The 19,161-nt window shown below is 46.0% G+C and overlaps 2 protein-coding genes across 4 annotated transcripts in view; one reads left to right on the forward strand and one right to left on the reverse strand.

Annotated features, from left to right (window-relative positions):
* slc23a3 (solute carrier family 23 member 3) overlaps window positions 1-19,161 on the forward strand; it is a 130,245-nt gene that overhangs the window by 85,529 nt on the left and 25,555 nt on the right. For 2 of the 3 annotated variants that reach the window (XM_043694282.1, XM_043694283.1), the window contains one exon: window positions 8,120-8,485. The exons of the other annotated variant lie outside the window; for it this stretch is intronic. In XM_043694282.1, coding sequence (XP_043550217.1) covers window positions 8,120-8,409 — 290 coding nt within the window. In that variant the 3' untranslated portion in view covers window positions 8,410-8,485. Of the gene's footprint in view, window positions 1-8,119; window positions 8,486-19,161 lie in introns of those variants that run through there. 3 annotated transcript variants of the gene reach the window in all.
* Window positions 16,558-19,161, reverse strand: part of LOC122551807 (indian hedgehog protein-like) — a 77,501-nt gene continuing 74,897 nt past the window's right edge. The window contains exon 3 of the mRNA XM_043694286.1: window positions 16,558-18,609. Within this exon, the coding sequence (XP_043550221.1) occupies window positions 17,948-18,609 (662 nt within the window). The 3' untranslated portion in view covers window positions 16,558-17,947. The remainder of the gene's footprint in view (window positions 18,610-19,161) is intronic.

The raw sequence follows: 19,161 nt of genomic DNA on the forward strand, positions 1-19,161 counted from the left end.
CCCACCTTCCCCAGAAAGAACCCCAGTTATCCCAAATACCGGAATCCCTCCCTCCTGCACCATCCCTGTAGCCACGCATTTAACTGTTCTCTCTCCCTATTCCTCGATTCTCTATCACGTGGCACGGGTAACAAACCAGAGACAACAACTCTGTTCGTTCTAACTCTGAGCTTCCAACCTAGCTCCCTGAAAGCCTGCCTAACATTCTCAGCCTTCCTCCTATCTTTGTCATTGGTGCCAATGTGGACCACGACTTCGGGCTGCTCCCCCTCCCCCTTAAGGACCCGGAAAACACGATCAGAGACATCACGTACAATTGCACCTGGGAGGCAACATACCAAACGTGAGTCTCTCTCGCCCCCACAAAACTGACTATCTGTGCCCCGAACTATCGAGTCCCCAATTACTATTGCTCTGCTCTTCTCCACCCTTCCCTTCTGAGCAACGGGGACAGGCTCCGTGCCAGAGGCCTGAGCCCCATTACTTACCCCTGGTAGGTCCCCCCCCCACAAGTATCCAAAACGGTATACTTGTTCTTGAGGGGAATGGCCGCAGGGGGTCCCTGCACTGGCTGCTTCCTCCCAGTCCCCCTCACTGTCACCCATCTGGATGCAATCTTTGGAGTTACTACTTCGCTAAAGCTCCGATCTATGACCCCCTCTGCCTCCCAAATGATCCTAAGTTCATCCAACTCCAGCTCCAGTTCCCTAACACGGTCTTGGAGGAACTGGAGATGGGTGCACTTCCTGCAAGTGTAATCAGCAGGGATGACCATGGCGTCCCTCACCTCAAACATGTTGCAAGAGAAACATTGCACTGCCTTCACTGCCATCCCTCTAAAAGTAACCTTTTTTAAAAAAAAAAGTGAGTCTAAAGAATAAAACAAGCAAAATGCAGCACTTACCTACTTACCACAACGGGTCTTATTATTAGGTTAGAGGAGGAGGGCGGGTGGGAGGCACTACCTCTGTAGTGCCTCGGGTTCTTCTCCTGCGCGCTTTTATCGGGAAAAAACCTACCCGGCTGCCCCTCTGGTCTTCGTCACTTCCCCCTGCTGCACCCGCTCTTTCTGTGAAGAGAAAAAAAAAACACCGCTGCCCGCTACCGGTAAGAAATTTTAAAACAAACTGTCTCACCTTAGCTGTAGCCTTCCGGGTTCCTTTACACTCTGATGCTGCTCGCACTCAAAATCTCTTAATTTGAGATTTTTATTTGAATTTCACCATCTGCTCTGGCGGGATTTGAAACCACATCACGGACTGTGGATTTTGGATTTCTTCTTCAAATGACATGACCATGATGGTGCCACCTCAATTAACTGGAGTCAGTTCAAGGTGGTAAGCTACACCATTCCCTCAGTCCACATATTAGGGACCAAGTGTAAGAATGACGATGATGGGAAAAAAAACTTTAACATTACAAAGCTAAGAGTTAATTTAAGTTTGGCAAACACTTCTGTAAAGTGTCTTGGGACATTCTAACCATGTTAAAGCTGCATGATAAACACAAAACAAAAACAGAATTCACTGGAAAAGCTCAGCGGGTCTGGCAGCAACTGTGAAGAGAAATTAAAATTAACGTTTCAGGACTGGTGACCCTTGCTCAGCTGGTTTTACAGCACTCAGTGGCTGCGGAATCCATTTGTGTTCAGTTGATCCAAATCAGTATAAGACTGAGATTCCACTGTTCTAACCCCACTGGGCTCCAAAGAACACTCAAGCTTTCAGTTCCTTTCCCTTCCTTTATTCTCTCTCTTCCAAAATCCACATTTCTGATGATAAATTGCTAAATCTTCTAAGAGAGCTTATTGCACATGATGGTAATGTGTCTGGACCTAGTAATTCTGTGGTCCAGGCTAGTATTCTCTGGACATGGGTTCCTATCCCACCATAGCAGATTAGCAATAAAAGCTGACCCAGTCAGCAATGCGCCACATGCTACAAATGAATTAAAAAGAAGTTACTCTACCATCAGGAGGCAGGCTGACCTGACACTTTAACCTTACCAGGGTAGGCTCTGTTAACTCTCTGCCAAAGCTGCCAGACCTACCTGGTTTTCCCAGCACTTTCTGGTTTTACTTCAGGTGTTTTATTTGCTCACACAAACGCACACTCTCACACACCTTTACGCTCTCACTCGCACACACACATTTACACTCTCACACTCACACACACTCTCACTCACACATGCTCTCACTCACACACACACTCTCTCACACACACTCTCACACACATTTGCGCACTCACTCACAGACACTCTCACGGGCAGATTAACTCCCTCACCCACACTCACAACACATATATGCACTCACTCAGACAGACAGATACACATACACACACAAACAAATACACTATAGATTGTGAACTATCAGAAGAAATGCAATATCCCAGGGGTGTGTTTTATGGTTATGAACCAGACCTCGGATACTGGATGCTGCTGGTCTCAGTGGATATGTGTTAGGAGGTTACATGCCTCACGGACCTCAGTTAGTTTTCAAGTGTTATGTGCAACTCTGGCCTCTAATCTCTCACTGGAACCATGTCCCTGTCAGACTCCAGTGTAAACAGGAGAGGCTCCGATCGTTATCAGCCTCAGCACCTGGAATGACCTCTGCTTGAGTCACTCCGGGCACTAATCTCTGTTGGAAACAACTTTTGAAAGTTAAAAGTTAATCCTCGCATGGCAACTCTAGGCAAAACCTTCCTCCAACTCACAGTGAGTGAATTCACAGCTACAATTCACATCCGACAACAAAATCTGGGTTGAGGATCATGGAGTGGGGTGAGGGATGGGAGGGGAGGTTTGTAAAGAAGCAAAAGCTAAGGATGGGACAAAAATGATAGCATTTATGAAACTGATATCTGGGAGCAAAGAGGGCTGAGGGATAACTTGTGATTGCAAACACAAGGAGAAATGCATTGAATTAATAAAAGTCAAGGAAGAACAATCTGCATTGACACAGCACCTATCAGGACTCCAGAATTTTTTTATTCATTTGTTGCCCGTCCCTAATTGTCCTTTATCTGAGTGGCTTTCTAGGCTCACTCCACCAGGGCCACTCAGCTCCTGACCTCATTACAACTTTGGTTCAAACATGGACAAGGGAACCCAACAGCCAATCTGCGCTGCAAGATCCCACATACAACTCCCCTCCCCATCTTCAAAGCTGACAAGAAAGCTGAATTCCAGAGGGGAGCTGAGAGTGACAGCCCTTGACATCAAGGCAGTATTCGACCAAGTGTGGCATCAAGGAGCCCGAGCAAAACTAATCTCAGTCGAAATCAGAGGCATTGCTCTCCATTGATTTGAGTCATACATGGTATGGTAGTGGTTGTTCAATGTTATCTCAGCTCCAGGACATCTCCATCAATGGAACAGAGGTGGAGAACATTAAGTTCCTCAGAGTGACGATAACCGGCAACCTGTCCTGGACTTCCCACGTAGAAGCAATGGTCAAGAAGGCACAGCGATCCCTCTTCTTCCTCAGGCAGCTCAAGAAATTCAGCATGTTCATAAGGATGCTTACCAACTTTTATTGATGCACCATTGAAAGCATACTGTCTGGGTGCATAGTGGCCTGGTACAGCAACTGCTCTGCCCAGGAATGTAAAAAACTACAGAAGGTGGTGTGCACAGCCCAGACCATTACGGAAGCCAACCTCCCATCCATGGAGTCCATTTTCATGGCTCACTGCCGCAGAAAGGCTGCCAACATCATCAAAGACCCTTCCCACCCTGATAATGATCTCCTACAGCCTCTTCCAATGGACAGAAGATACAGAAGCCTGAACACACACACCAGCAGGTTCAGGAACAGCTTCTTTCTTATTGTAATTAGACTGATGAATGGACTCTCTAACTTCAAAAAAATGCTGATCTTGCTAACCTTGAGCTTACCTAGCATACGCCCTGTGCAATGTAACCTACATGCCTCTGCCTAATACTTTTGTACAGCCTCTGGTCTGTACATCCTTGATTACTATGATCTGCTTGGATTGCTCATAAACAAAGCCTTTTCGTCACACGTAGGTACACGTGACAATAAATCTATCAATGAATCAATCTCTGCAGGACTCCCTCAAGGCAGCACCCTTGGCCTCAACCATTTTCAGCTGCTTCATCAATGACCTTCACTCCATCATATGGTCAGAAGTAGGAATTTTTGCCAATAATTGCACAATGTTCAGCATCATTCACGACTCCTCAGAAACTACAGCAAATGCAGCAAGACCTGGACAATATCCATTCTTGAGCTGACTAAAGGTGCGTAACATTTGCTCCCAACAGTGCCAGGCAATGATCAGTTCCAACAAAAGCAAACTTAACCATCATCCCTAGAAATAGGATCCTTACAGTGTGAAAACAGGCCATTTGGTCCAACAAGTCCACACCGACCCTCCGAACAGTATCCCACCCAGACCCACTCCTCTACCCTATTACTTTTTTACATGACTAATGCACCTAGCCTACACATCCCTGAACACTAGGGGCAATTTAGCATGGTTAATTCACCTAACCTGCACATCTTTGGACTTCAGGAGGAAAGTGGAGCACCCAGAGGAAACCCATACAGACACGGGGAGAATATGTCACTGTGCAAACACAGTCACCTGTGGGTGGAATCAAACCCAGGTCCCTGGTGTGTGAGGCAGCAATGCTAACCACTGAGCCACCGTGCCACCAATTCAATAGCATCGACATCATTGAAACCTCATTATTAACATCCTGGGGGTTACCATTGACCAGAAACTCAACTGAACGCACCATATAAATCATGGTGGATACAAAGACCAGGTCAGAGGCTAGGAATCCTGCAGAGAGTAACTCACCTCCTGACTCCCCAAAGCCTGTCAACCATCTACAAAGCACAGGTCCGGAGGGCGATGCAACATCTGCCCAGTTGCCTGGATGACTTCAGCTCCAACAAAACTCAAGAAGCTCAGCACTATCCTGGACAAAGCAGACAATTTGATTCCCGATGAAGGGCTTTTGCCTGAAACGTCGATTTTGCCTGTCCTCGGATGCTGCCTGAACTGCTGTGCTCTTCCAGCACCACTAATCCAGAATCTGGTTTCCAGCATCTGCAGTCATTGTTTTTACCAATTTGATTAGCACCACCTCCACAAACATCCATTCCCTCCACCAGAGACGCTCAGTAGCAGCAGTGTGTACCATCTACAAGATGCACTGCAAAATTTCACTGTGGTTCATTAGACACATCTTCCAAACCACAACCACTTCCATCTAGAAGGACAAGGGTGGCAGATATATGGGAACACCACCCCCAGTAAGATCCACCCCAAGCCACACACCATCCCGACTTGGAAATATATCACTGTTCCTTCACTGCTGCTGGCTCAAAATCCTGGAAACTTCCTCCAGAATCTCTCTCTGCTCCTCCACAATTCTTGGCTTTTCACCAATTTGGTAATTTGGGCCAAAATCGAGGAATCACAGAATTATAATAGCACAGAAGGGCATCATTCAGCCCATCATGTCTGTACTGGCTCTCCGATTCACTTAGTGCCCTTCTCCTTCCTTCTTCTCATAACCCAGCATATTCTTCCTTTTCTATTAAAAGTCCAATTCTCTTTAGAATGTCTCAATTGAATATACCCTCACTGCAGCCTTTGGCAGTGCATTCCATCCAAACAGTGCACTGCATGAAAAACATCTTTCTCATAACACTCATACTTCTTTTGACAGTTACTTTAAATCTGCGCCTTTTCATTCCATTCTGAGGAAGGGTCATTCAGCCTGAATAGTTAACCCTAATTTCTCTCCACAGATGCTGCCAGACCGGCTGAGCTTTCCCAAACAATTTCCATATTTGTTACCGTTTCTCTCTATCCATTCTGTCCAACCTCCTCATGACTTTGAATATCTTTATGAGATCTCCCATTTGCCTTCTTACCTCCAAGAAGAACAGTCTTAACCTTCATAACTGAAGTTCTCCATCTCTGGATCCATCCTTGCTGCACTCTCTCCAATGCCTTCACATCCTTCGTAAAACTGGACACATTACCATAGCTCAGGCTGAATTGGTAGCCTCGCTGCTCTTGTAACCCATGCTTCTATTAATAGAACCAAGGCCATTTTTAATTAACTTGCTCAGACATAGTATGATATACCACTAGAGAAAGTAGGACTTGAAGTTTGATCTTCTTGCTCTGAGGTGAGGACATGACCACAATGCCACAATAGCCCTCAAGCATTCTGTCTCCTTTATTGCAAGTATAGCAGGCGGTGAAGAAGGCAACTGGTATGTTGGCCTTCATAACGAGAGGATTAAAAACAGGGATAGAGTTCTACAGCACAGAGACAGGCTCTTTGGCCCAAACTGGTATATGCTGACCAAAATGTCCACCACTGCTAACCCCACTTCCCTGCACTTGGCCCTAATCACTCTAAACATTTCCTATCCATGTATTCATCCAAATGCCTTTTAAATGTTGTTAATGTACCACCTCAACCACTTCTGCTGGCAGCTCATTCCATATACGTACCACCTTCCGGGTAAAGAAGTTGCTCTCCAGGTTTCCTTTTATTCTTTCCTCTCTAACCCTAAACTGATGCCCTCTAGTCCTTGATTCCCAACCCCAGGAGAAAAGACTGAGTGCATTCACCCTATCCATGCCTCTTACGATCTGATACACTCCTATAAGGTCCCTTGTCAGTCCCCTAAAGAAAACAGTCCTGGCTTGTCAAGCCTCTCCCTATAACTCAGTCCTTCGAGTCCTGGCAACATTCTTGCAAATGTCTTCTGCACTCTTTACAGTTTAATAGCGTCCTTTGCATAGCAAAGTGAGCAAAACTAAATGTCGTGCTGCAATTGTATAGGGCCTTAATGAGACCATACCCAGAATATTGTGTGTAGTTTTGGTCTCCATAACTGAGGAAGGATGTTCTGGCAATGGAGAGAGTGCACTGAAGGGTTACCAGACTGATCCCTGGGATGGCAGTACTGACGTATGAAGAGAAATTGGATCAGTCGTGACTTTAGTGGGCGGCACGGTGGCGCAGTGGTTAGCACTGCTGCCTCACAGCGCCAGAGACCCGGGTTCAATTCCCGCCTCAGGCGACCGACTGTGTGGAGTTTGCACATTCTCCCCGTGTCTGCGTGGGTTTCCTCCGGGTGCTCCGGTTTCCTCCCACAGTCCAAAAAATGTGCAGGTTAGGTGAATTGGCCATGCTAAATTGCCTGTAGTGTTAGGTGCAGGGGTAAATGAAGGGGAATGGGTCTGGGTGGTGCGCTTCGGCGGGTCGGTGTGGACTTGTTGGGCCGAAGGGCCTGTTTCCACACTGTAAGTAATCTAATCTAATCTAATTTATTGACTGGAGTTCAGAAGAATGAGAGAATCCCAGAGAAGCCAATAAAATTCTAACAGGACAAGACAGGATAAACACAAGAAGAATGTTCCTGATGATGGGGTAATCCAGAACCAGGGGGTGACAGTCTAAGAATACTGGGTAGACCATTTAGAATTGAGATGAAGAGAAATGTCTTCACCCAGAGAGTGGGGAGCCTGTGGAATTCTCTGCCACAGAAAACGATTGAGGCCAAAACATTGAATGTTTTGAAGAAGGAGTTAAAGGGATCCAAGGAGGAAAGTGAGAACAGGGGACTGAGTTGAATGATCAGCCATGAGTCTATTGAATGATGGAGCAGGCTTGAAGGGCTGAATGGCCAATTGCAGCCCCCATCTTCTATGTTTCTATGTTATTAACCATATGTCCCACCTGTCCTGCCACTTTCAATGATGTACATTTACACCCGCACATGCAGCCGAATGCACACATCCATTGGATACTATCCAACCTCAGTTTTGGCTGCGTACTTCTTTATCAATGCCCCTTTGCAACCTTCAGAGGTGTGGGTTTCTCTCACTCAATCCCAGAGAAAATGAGGTGGAGAGGGGCCTCAGGGAGATTCAGGCCTGAGCCTGGGGGTGATTCTGAGGAAAAACATTTCCTCGGTTCAGAAGAGCAGGAATTTAATCTTGTTGGGATGCATTCACTGTCTGTGTGTAGTCTAGGTGCTGAGTAAATACAGACAGGCCTTGTGTGTTGTTGGTGTTAATCAATGTGCTGAAAAAGTGTTGTGTGTGTTTTATTTCAGGAACCTTGGAGGAGCGGGGTTTGGTGACTTGCTTCCCTAGTTTCAAACCTAAGCCGAAAGATGTAATCAAGGTTTATCAGCTTCCGCCTGCCCTCCAGAGGTACCTCTGGGTGAAGTCCTTCCCCCTTTGCAACCTATGCCCCAGCTCAGAACCGACAGAGGAATGTGTGGCAGAGAGACAGGAGACTAAGAGCTTACTCCCAACTCCTGAGGTTCTCGCAAGCGGAGGGGAGGTAGGGGCTGTCGACTCCTCCAGGTTTGGGGTGGTCCTTTCAGAAACCGAAGACTGACACCGTTGGGAATAAAACCCCAGGAGAGAAACTAACCCATAGCATCATTAAAGCAAAACTTATTTTTTAACTTTCATTTCTTTGCACACTTTTGTACATTAGTTATAAAACAAAACAATTGATCCACTGTTTCCTTTTAACGAAAGTCATCATAGTCATACCAGACCATAGATTGGTAAGCTGAAAATGTGTTGCTGGAAAAGCGCAGCAGGTCAGGCAGCATCCAAGGAACAGGAGAATCGACATTTCAGGCATAAGCCCTTCTTCATGCCCGAAACGTCGATTCTCCTGTTCCTTGGATGCTGCCTGACCTGCTGCGCTTTTCCAGCAACACATTTTCAGCTCTAATCTCCAGCATCTGCAGACCTCACTTTCTCCTCATAGATTAGTAAGGCCAGAACATTGTTTTAGAGAGAGACAGACAATTGATGGTGGTTTAACCTGAGGGTCACCATGCCTCAGGTGAGGTTGAGAAAGAGGGCTGTTCATGGTAACCACAGCTGGTGCGGGAATTGAACCCACGCTGTTACAAGTCAGCTGTCCAGCCAACTGAGCTAACCTGCCCCCAATTGTTTGCTTTATTAGTTCATGGGATGCGGGTGTCAGCAACATTTGTTGCTTGTCCCTAATTGCCCTTGAATTAAGTGGCTTGTTGGCCATTTTAGAATCAATCGCATTGCTGTGGGTCTGGAGTCACATGTTGGCCAGACCAAGTAAGGATGGCAGTTTCCTTCCCTAAAACAGGGCATTAGCAAAACAGATGGGCAATAGTGGGTTCAGGATCACCGAGATGAGACTAACTTTCAATACTTCTTTTGTCCTCTAACAAAAACCAGGTGCAATCAGGTATACAATCTATTGTTTTGCAATGAGCTAGTAGACATTTTCTATTCAACCTTCGAGAAGGTTGGACTTGAACCCAGATATACTGGCCAAGAGATAGGGACATTACCACTGTGCCACAAGGGCCCTACAATTCCCCATTCATTAATTGTGTTTATTGGCGTTGTGTCTCCAAAGCATTGGCTTAGGTGTCAGGATTACTCTTCCAGCAATATTACCACAATGTGACATCTAACCTGTGGGGATGGGGCTATTTGACTGGGTGGGGTGGTGTAAAATGGGAGGTCAGGTAATATGCCGTCCAACAATGGTGCCAATCAGAGGCAATAATTTCAAAGTGATACAGGGGATGCCAACTCTCCAGGTCTGGCCCAACAATTGACAATTAATCCTCCTGGATACTGCTCCCACGGAAGAAAGAAATTTGTTTTCATTCAGCCTCTATTATTTACCTTCATGGGAATTGTTAGGTGAAAGGTGGATATGTTGACTTTTACGATTAAATGTCACTGAATCATGTTATCCAGGAAGCCATTTGCTGTGTATTCCACTGTGAGGAGACTGGGCTGGAAGCTTGGATGGTCAATGGCTGTGACAGTTAAGGTCAGTGGGGGATTGAATGGTCAGTGGCAGTGATGGTGTAGGTGAGTGGGGGATTGAATGGTCAGTGGCTGTGATGGTGAAGGTCAGTGGGGGATTGGGTGGTCAGTGGCTGTGATGGGGAAGGTCAGTCAGAGATTGGATGGTCAGTGGCTATAAGAGTGCAGGTCAGTGGGAGATTGGACAGTTAATGGCTGTGATGGTGAGGGTCAGTGGGAGATTGGATGGTCAGTGTCTGTGATGATGAGGGTCAGTGGGAGATTGGATGGTCAGTGGCTATGATGGTGAAGGTCAGTTGGACATTGGATGGTCAATGTCTGTGAAGGTGAAGGTCAGTGGAAGGTTGGATGGTCAGTGACTGTGGTGGTGAAGGTCACTGGTGGATTGGATGGTCAGTGGCTGAGATAATGAAGGTCAGTGGGAAATTGGATGGCCAGTGGCTGTGATGGTGAAGGATAATGGGAGATTGAATGGTCAGTAGCTGTGATGGTGAAGGCCAGTGGGAGATTAGATGGTCAGTGATGGTGATGGTGAGGGTCAGTGGGAGATTGGATGGTCAGTGGCAGTGATGGTGAGGGTCAGTGGGAGATTGGATGGTTAGTGACTGTGATGGTGATGATCAGTGGGAGATTGCATGGTCAGTGGCTATGACAGTGATGGTCAGTAGGAGATTAGATGGTCAGTAGCTGTGATGGTGAAGGTCTGTGGGAGATTGGATGGTCAGTGATGGTGATGGTGAAGATCGGTGTGACATTGGATGATTAGTGACTGTGATGGTGAAGGTCTGTGGGAGATTGGATGGTCAGTGGCTGTGACAGTGATGGTCAGTGGGAGATTCGATGGTCAGTGGCTGTGACAGTGATGGTCAGTGGGCGATTGGATGGTCAATGGCTGTGACAATGATAGTCAGTGGGAGATTGGCAGTGACTGTGATGGTGATTTGCTGCGATGGTGATGCTCAGATGGAAGTAGTGGGAGGATACCCTGTGATGGCAGACACCTCCAGGATTATTCCCAACCAGAGATAGCAACCTTAATGGACATGGAATCCTTGGAACAGGATGAATTAGGATTGAACTGTGTGTAGGAGGTGGAACAGAGGAATCCAGACAGGCAGGACAAGTAAGATTTTGAATTGGTTATCAATAACACCCCCAACCCCGAACTGTGCTTCAGACATACTTCACTGGTCCAACTCTCCAGGTGGGGATCTTGAATGGGAAGAATTATCTTGCAGCTTTTCACATGGCCCGCACATGGCTAAGGGAATCAACGGAGTGGCAAAGAAATGGAGTTTAGTTCCAGCAACACAGGGAATAGGGAGAGGTGTGGGCCATTGAGCATCTCCAGCCCACTCCACCATCATGGTTGATCATCCAGGTTCGGATGGTCAGTGGCTATTGGATGGTCAGTGTCTGTGATGCCCTTCCCATGCCCTTCAATCCCATTATCCCTAAGAACTATGTCTCACTCCTTCTTGTAAACATTCAATGTTTTAGCCTCAACTGCTTTCTGTGGCAGAGAATTCCACTGGCTCCCAACTCTCTGGGTGAAGACATTTCTCTTCATTTCACTCCTAATTGGCCAACCCCACATCCTTAGACTGTAACCTCTAGTTCTAAAGTTGCTGTGACAAATTCTCCTTCTCAGCTCACACTATCCCCACACCCCCACTGCCTTCCACTCACCATCCAACCCACTGCATTGCATTCCGCAAGGAACGACCTTGATTAAACAAGCATTCCATGTCATAGAGTCATAGAGTCATAGAGATGTGCAGCATGGAAACTGACCCTTCGGTCCAACTCATCCATGCCAACCAGATATCCTATTCAAGTGTAGTCCCATTTGCCAGCATTTGGCTCATGTCCCTCGAAACCTTTCCTATTCATATACCCATCCTGCTGCCTTTTATATGCTATAATTGTACTAGCCTCCACTACTTCTTCTGGTAGCTCATTCCATACACGAACCACCCTCTGTGTGAAATCATTGTCCCTTAAGTCCCTTCTATATATTTCCGTCTCATCTTAAACCTATGCCCTCTAGTTCTGGACTCCCCCACCCCAGGGAAAATACCTTGTCTGTTTATCCCATCCATGCCCCTCATGATTTTATAAACCTCTATAAGATCACCCCTTAGCCTCCGATGCTCCAGGGAAAATAGCCCCAGCCTATTCAGCCTCTCCCTTTGGCTCAAATCCTCTAACCCTGGCAACATCCTTGTAAATCCTTTCTGAACCCTTTCAAGTTTCACAACATCCTTCCAATAGGAAGGAGACCAGAATTGCATGCAACATGTGTTGTTTTTTCTCTTATTCATTCACAGAATGTGAGCCTCTCTACATTTATCACAGCTCTCTAATAACCAGAACGGTATGCCATATCCCAAATGTGGTCTAACTAAAGTTCTGTACAGCTGCAACGTGACCTGCCAATTTTTATACTCCATGCCCTGGCCAATGAAACCAAACATGTCATGTACCTTCTTGACCACCTTACCCTCTTGTGTTGCCACTTTCAGGGAAACATGGGTTTGTGTGCCTAGATCCCTCTGCATGCTAATGCTTCTTAGGGTTCTGCCACTTACTTTATGTAATGGGCTGTTTGATCTGGGTTAGCATCACAGCCTGCTCTTGGACATGCTAGCTGATACAGAATTTGTGATCAGAACCCATTTCCTCACTGCCCCACATGCACACCCCACCTCCCCCTGATCACGCGGATGTGTTGTACAAGAGCAGGGAGGGGAGACAACATGAGAAGGTATGGCACAAGCCAAGCTGAGGGAGTGGGTGAGAGAAGAAGGAAGTGGTCAGTCTGGCATGAAGGAGAGCTGGAGGAAGTTCATGTAGAGCATAATCACCACACGGGCTCATTCAGGATAATCTGTATCTGCACTGAAACCTCAGAATAAGGACCATGTGGGGAACGCATCCCCCCATAGATTGGTCAGTCGCTGAAATAGGGCAGTGGATGGAGCAATCCTGGAGTCACTGGTGGGCTGGTTGGATGCTGCAATGAGGACACCACAGCAGGATGCATCAAAAGGCTACCCACCTTGCACCTTCCCTCCCCTTTTCTTCTAACATACAAAGGATTAGGAGCAGGAATGGACCATTTTCAGCCCATCGAGTCTACTCCATTATTCAATAAACTGGTCTGACTGTCCCACCCTCCTAACCCTGCCTTATCAATCACTATGCACCTCTGCATTATAAATATCCATGGTGTGGAAGTGCCAGTGTTGGACTGGGGTGCACAAAGTCTGAAGACCCACAAACAGAAGTCACACGACACCAGGTTATAGTCCGATAGGTTTATTTGAAATCATAGGAGCTGCACTCTGAAGGCTTGTGTGATTTCAAATAAACCTGTTGGACTATAACCTGGTGTCGTGTGACTTCTGAATTTAAAAATATTCAAAGGGCTCTTCATTCATCACTGTTCAAGAGAGTTCCAAAGACTCACCCTCTGGGAGAAAAATAATTCTCGTGATTCTCTGTCTTAAATGGGCAACGCTTCATTTTTAAACAGTGACCTCTAGTTGTACAATCTTCCATAAGACGTAACATCTTCTCCACATAAATCCTGTCAAGAACCCGCAGAATCTTAAAAGGTTTCAATCCAGTTGCCTCATAATCTTCTCAACTCCAAGCCTAGCCTGTCCAACTTTTTCTCATGGTCAAACCTACTCATTGCAAGGATTAATCTCTGAACTGCCTCTGATGCTTACATAACCTTTCTGAAACAAGGAGACCAATACTGTACACACAGTACTTCACATGTGGTCTCACCAGCTCCCTGTAAAACTAAAGCATAACCTCTCTACTTTTGTATTCAATTCCCCTCACAAATGAAGAATGACATTCTGTTAGCTCATATAGTTCTGAAAAGACACCTCTGCATCTTAGGACTTCACAATCGTCGATCTTGATCCAGGTTTAAATTTTGAGAATGAGTCCAGTCATGTCACTGATCAATTATTAGTTTTAATTAATTAAATAGAACAAACAAAGTACAATGGGAAGATTAAGATAAAAGTCACAGGAGATTCCAGAATAACATTGCAGGATAAAAATATCTTTGTTCTTGAAAATCTTTTAAATTAAAACTTTACAGACTGATAGTAGTTCTATATATAATATAATAAAATTCATATCAACAGTCAACTTTTACAATTCTATATTACAATTCACAGGTACAAAAATAAATCTTATGAGTAACGCACAATGGCTGGTGTGTAAATTCACACACTAGATTCAACTATTGCAATCGAGGGAAATATATATTCTCTCTAAGATCAAATAAAATCATTAAGTCTTTGGGGAGCAATAGATTAGCTTTAGCATGGAAGAGGCATTAATCTGCAAATAGAGAATTATATATAGATTTAATTTTGATAAGGTGCATGAGGCGGCTGTGTCCTGCGTTCAGTTACGCATTCCGTCATGCGTGTAATCTTACCTTCAAACCTGCATTTGGTCACATGCTCAGTCTTGCGTTTAGTCATACCCTTAGGTCTGCATTCAGCCACACATTCAGTCCTGTGTTCAATGTCACATGCTCAGTCCCATATTTATCATATGTTCAGTCACATGTTTAGTCCTGCATTGAGTTACATGTTGAATCCTGCATTCAAGTCTTCCATTCAGTCACACATTCAGTCCCACGATCAGGCACATGCTCAGTCCCACACGGCAATCTTTCCCTTGAAGTTGGCAAAAGCGAATGGAAGCATCTCACTTGGTTGAGTGAGCACAGATGGGAGGGTGTATCAAGGTGTGACTTCATGTCGTTGGCTCAGAATGGCACTGCCAGTGGATGGGGAGAGGTACAGGGCAGAATCACGTATAGTCAATAGTCAGCGAGGAAACGAAATGGTGAAATTACCGTTTCTTAGCACCTTCCACTGTTCACTGAACTTGCCCAGTGATCTGTTCCACGACCCTCAGTGTCACAGAGAAAGACACCTGGGCGCTGTCTCCTTGTCACCATCTCCCATTTTGTTTCCTGCTGACTGGAGGCAGCCATGTGTGGTGCAACGTTTCCACCTGGACATCATAAAACTACTCACAATCTCCTGTTTTCCCTATCAGTGATGGAGAAATCTGACACAAAATAGGTGCTTCCAAGCAAGATTGTCCTGAAGCTTAACATAAGAAATAAGACTATATGATATAGGATCTGAATTAGACCATTCGGCCCATCGAGTCTGCTCCACCATTCAATCAGAGCGGATATGTTTCTCAATCACATTCTCCTGCCGTCTCCCTTTTACTCTTGGTCCCGTTATTAATCAAGAAAATATCTCTGTCTTAAATACACTCAATGACTTGGCCTCTACAGTCCACCGTGGCAATGAGTTCCATAGATTCACCATCCTCTGGCTGAAGAAATTCCTCCTCATCTCTGTTCTAAAGGGTCATCCTGAGGCTGTGTCCTCAGGTCTTAGGAGTTGGAGTTGGCCATTCAATCCCTCGGAACCTGCTCCCCACCAATCAATAAGATGGCAGCCAATTGTGTACTTCCCAAATAGCTGCGCATCCTGTCTCTAACTTGCTCATGATACTCGACAATTTATTGTCCATGATTCTCCAGTGTGGGGGTAAGTTTTAAAATCCACGGTCTTTTGAGGTAGCACATTTTTCTTCATCTCTGTGCTAATTGGCCAATCCGTTATACTTAGACATTACTCATGGGCAAGGGTAGACACAGCTTCAGGTTTGAGGTATTTGCTACCTCTGCAGATACATATGATTAATCTGTGGACAGCTGAGGACAAATTTTGAACAGTACTGTGGAAAGCTCAGCCCACTATAATTTCAGCAATGCCAGTCAAAGAATGGCACCTAATTTGGATAGTGCTGCACTCCCTAAGTAGGGCACTGAAATGTTAGTCTCTATGGTATCCTGGAGTGGGATTAAATTTACATTTACTGACTCAGGCATCAGTACAGTGTTGGAAATCACTGCAATTTAACAGATAGGTCCAACCTGAGGATTATCTCCTGACCATTTGTAACTGATTGAGATTGTCATGCAGCCTGATCTACAGCCTGATGGCAGCACTTAAATATTTACCAGAACTAATAAATACCCCACCGATTGCAAGATACCCAGAAGGCCAAATGCAAAAGGTGGATGCTGGAAGCCTATAAAAATGACAATCTGAAAACGCACAGCAAATCTGGCAGTACATTTACAGAGAGAGACAGAAAAGCCAAGTTAATGTTTTATCAGGAACCTGAAGCGTCATTGATCTGACATATTAACACTGCTTCTCCCTCCATAGATGTTACCAGGCTATCTGAGTGTTTCTGGCACTTTCTGCTTTGATTTCAAAGCTCACTTACTCTGTTGAAAATCAATGCGCAACAAGATCCGACATTGGGATCATAGAATCACTACATTGTGGAAGCAGGTCATTCAGCCCGTCAAATCACACTGGCTGTCTGAACAGCATCCCATCCAGACTCACCCATCCCTGTAACCCTGTCTTTCCCCTGGCCAAACCACCCAGCCTGCACATCCCTGGATGCTACAGAGCAATTTAGCATGGCCAATCCACCTAACCTGCACATCTTTGAACTGGGGTGGGGTGGGGGGTGGATACCACAGCACCTGGAGGAAACCCACGCAGACATGGGGAGAAAGTGCAAACTCCACACAGACAGTCGCCTGACTGTGGACCCAAACCCGGATCCCTGGCACTATGAGGTAGCAATGCTAACCGCTGAGCCACCATACCACTTCATAGTGCCATTTAAAATAAAATTATCACTTTTTTCTGAAAACTTTGATTTATTAGCTGTTGGGTTTGGGTTGCAGTGTGGACCTATTAGAGACAGGGAAGTCACATGATAAAACCACAGGAAGTCACGTGAGAAGTTTTTTTCAGCCAGAGAATAGCGAGCCTGTGAATTCTATGCCAGAAAAAGTGGTTGAGTCAAAACATTGAATGTTTTCAAGAAAGAGTTAGATATAGTTCTTCGGGCTAAAGGGATCAAAAGCTTTGGGGAGAAAGAGGGAACAGTATTGATTTAAATGATTAGCCATGATTATATTGAAAGACAAAACAGACTCAAAGGGCTGAGTGGTCTGATCCTAGTTTCTTTGTTTGTGAAATCTCTAGGAATAAACCCAACCAGAGTTAGCAACTTTAGATTTTGTTGCACTGGAGCTTTTATATCTGTGAACAGAAACTCATAAGCTAAGCACTAGGCTTCTATCTGATTTGTTTAGTTCAGTATCTGATGATGCGGAGGCACTGATAAGGAAAATGTTAATTCACTTGTTTCAGCAGCAAAGTAAATATTAGGACTCAAGCCATGAACCTCTATCCACTTGGATTTGACAGTATGGTTAAAGCCTTCTCCCTGCGACAACAGTAATTTTCTGATATACATACATCTATATTATTAATTACATCTGCACACACATTTTTATCCAATTATATATTCCCAGGTCCACACTATTAAGCAAAACTGCCTGTAGCACCACCAGTGGCCAGGGGATGCAACTGCAGTGTGACATGTTTACATAGGCAATTCTCATTCGAAATGGGGGATGTAGCGATTTGTAACAGAGATATGATAAAAATAATACATGAACATGGGCAGGATACATGACTTTGAAACAGAGTCTGAGATTATGCCTGCACATCTTTATGCAATGATCTCTGGCTGTTTTGTACGTTGCGCGGTTGAAGCCAGCACTGAGGTTTCGAATCCTCTGGCTACGAAGCAAAGGAGGGTCCAGTGTAATTCAGTCAGAGGTGAGACAAGCAAGATTGGGGTTAGTGCCCATTGATGCAAATTCCAACACTCAACTGCTGTGCGTCCTGTTTTAAATGACGATTGGGGTGGGGGTGGAGGTGGCTCCACGGAGGTTAAGCGACATCCCGAAATCCCTCGTCCATTGTGATGATTTAGATCCTTGGGGCCATTGAAGCAGAGGACTCCCCAACCTTTCACCCGTGTGATTCACCCCTAGGCACCCATCACTGGTAGGGGATGGGGGAGGCACGACCAGCGTTAAGCTTGCACCCTCCCAAGTTTACTCTCCGTAAAGACTCAATTCCCCCGCCTGCCCCTCAGCTCTGTGCCATGCCCCACGGGTGAAAGTACTCAGCGCTGAGGAGGAGCCTGCCCAGTTGGTACAGGAGCCAGGAGTACCAATGCACGCCCTCCTGCCGCGATGCGCCCCCACCGAAGATGGAGGTCAACTGGTAGCAGAGGCGTAGGGGGGCGAAGGCTAGATGCGCTAGTCCATGCCCATCAATGGCCGCGAAACAGGATGCCAATACACCGTTCACCACCAGGGTGCCGTGCTGGGTCAAAGGGGCATAGGCGCCCTCGAGTTCGCGCATCGAGATGCCGGTCACCCTCGCCGGCCGATGGCCCGAATGGCCCACCACGTACAAGTACTGGCCGACCCTCACGTTGCTGGCGAAGGTGGCTCTGAACTTTCCCGGGTCCGATGTGAAGTTGTCGGCCACAAACACCAGGTGGGCAGCCGTCAGGAGCAGCCTGCGAGGTGGCTCCAGGGTCTCTAGCTGGTGAAACACCTTCACCGCCCTGGGGTCCCGGTCCAGGAAGGTCACGAAGCTGCTGAAAACAACATTCCCTCCGTGATCCACAGTCTGTACACGGTCTCCAGGCTGGAGGTCAGACACTCTCTTCCTCCTGCCATCTTCCATCAGGACGCTGGCGTTTCCAGGGAAGCAGCCACCAGTCTTTGCCGCCATGGAATGATCTGGAAAGAGATACGTCAGATGTTAGTCAATAAATATGTGCCATTTCTCAGTTTCGTGCTTGTAACCATGAGACAAAATGGAACACATTTGTAGAAAAGGAAGTCTGTATAATGAGGTACAGAGGCAAAGAGAAAGAAAGTGTAGGACAGCAGGAACACAAGGAAGAAACTGAATGAGAGGGGCAAAGAGGATGCAAGAGGGAAACAGATAAACAAGAACTACTCAGGAGGCATTGTGGAATCCTGCAGCAAGGAAGGAGGCCATTCCATCCTTCAGTCAAATCACCATCGTCTTTCTTCCCAGACCATAGGGCTGCTTCCTTATTAGAAAAGGACGATGAGTGATGCCTTAATGTGAGGGTCACTACACCTCAGGCAAGAGGAGAGGTTGAGAAGGAGAATCCTTCACAGTAATGGCGTCCAGTGCAGGAATTGAACATATGCTGTTAGCATCACACACCAACCATCCAGCCAAATGAGCTTCATTCCTGATGAGGAGCTCGGATGCTGCCTGATTGGCTGTTTGTTTCCAGCACCACACTATTTGACTCT

Source organism: Chiloscyllium plagiosum, chromosome 7, assembly GCF_004010195.1.
Source record: "Chiloscyllium plagiosum isolate BGI_BamShark_2017 chromosome 7, ASM401019v2, whole genome shotgun sequence".
Taxonomy (NCBI): Eukaryota; Metazoa; Chordata; class Chondrichthyes; order Orectolobiformes; family Hemiscylliidae; genus Chiloscyllium; species Chiloscyllium plagiosum.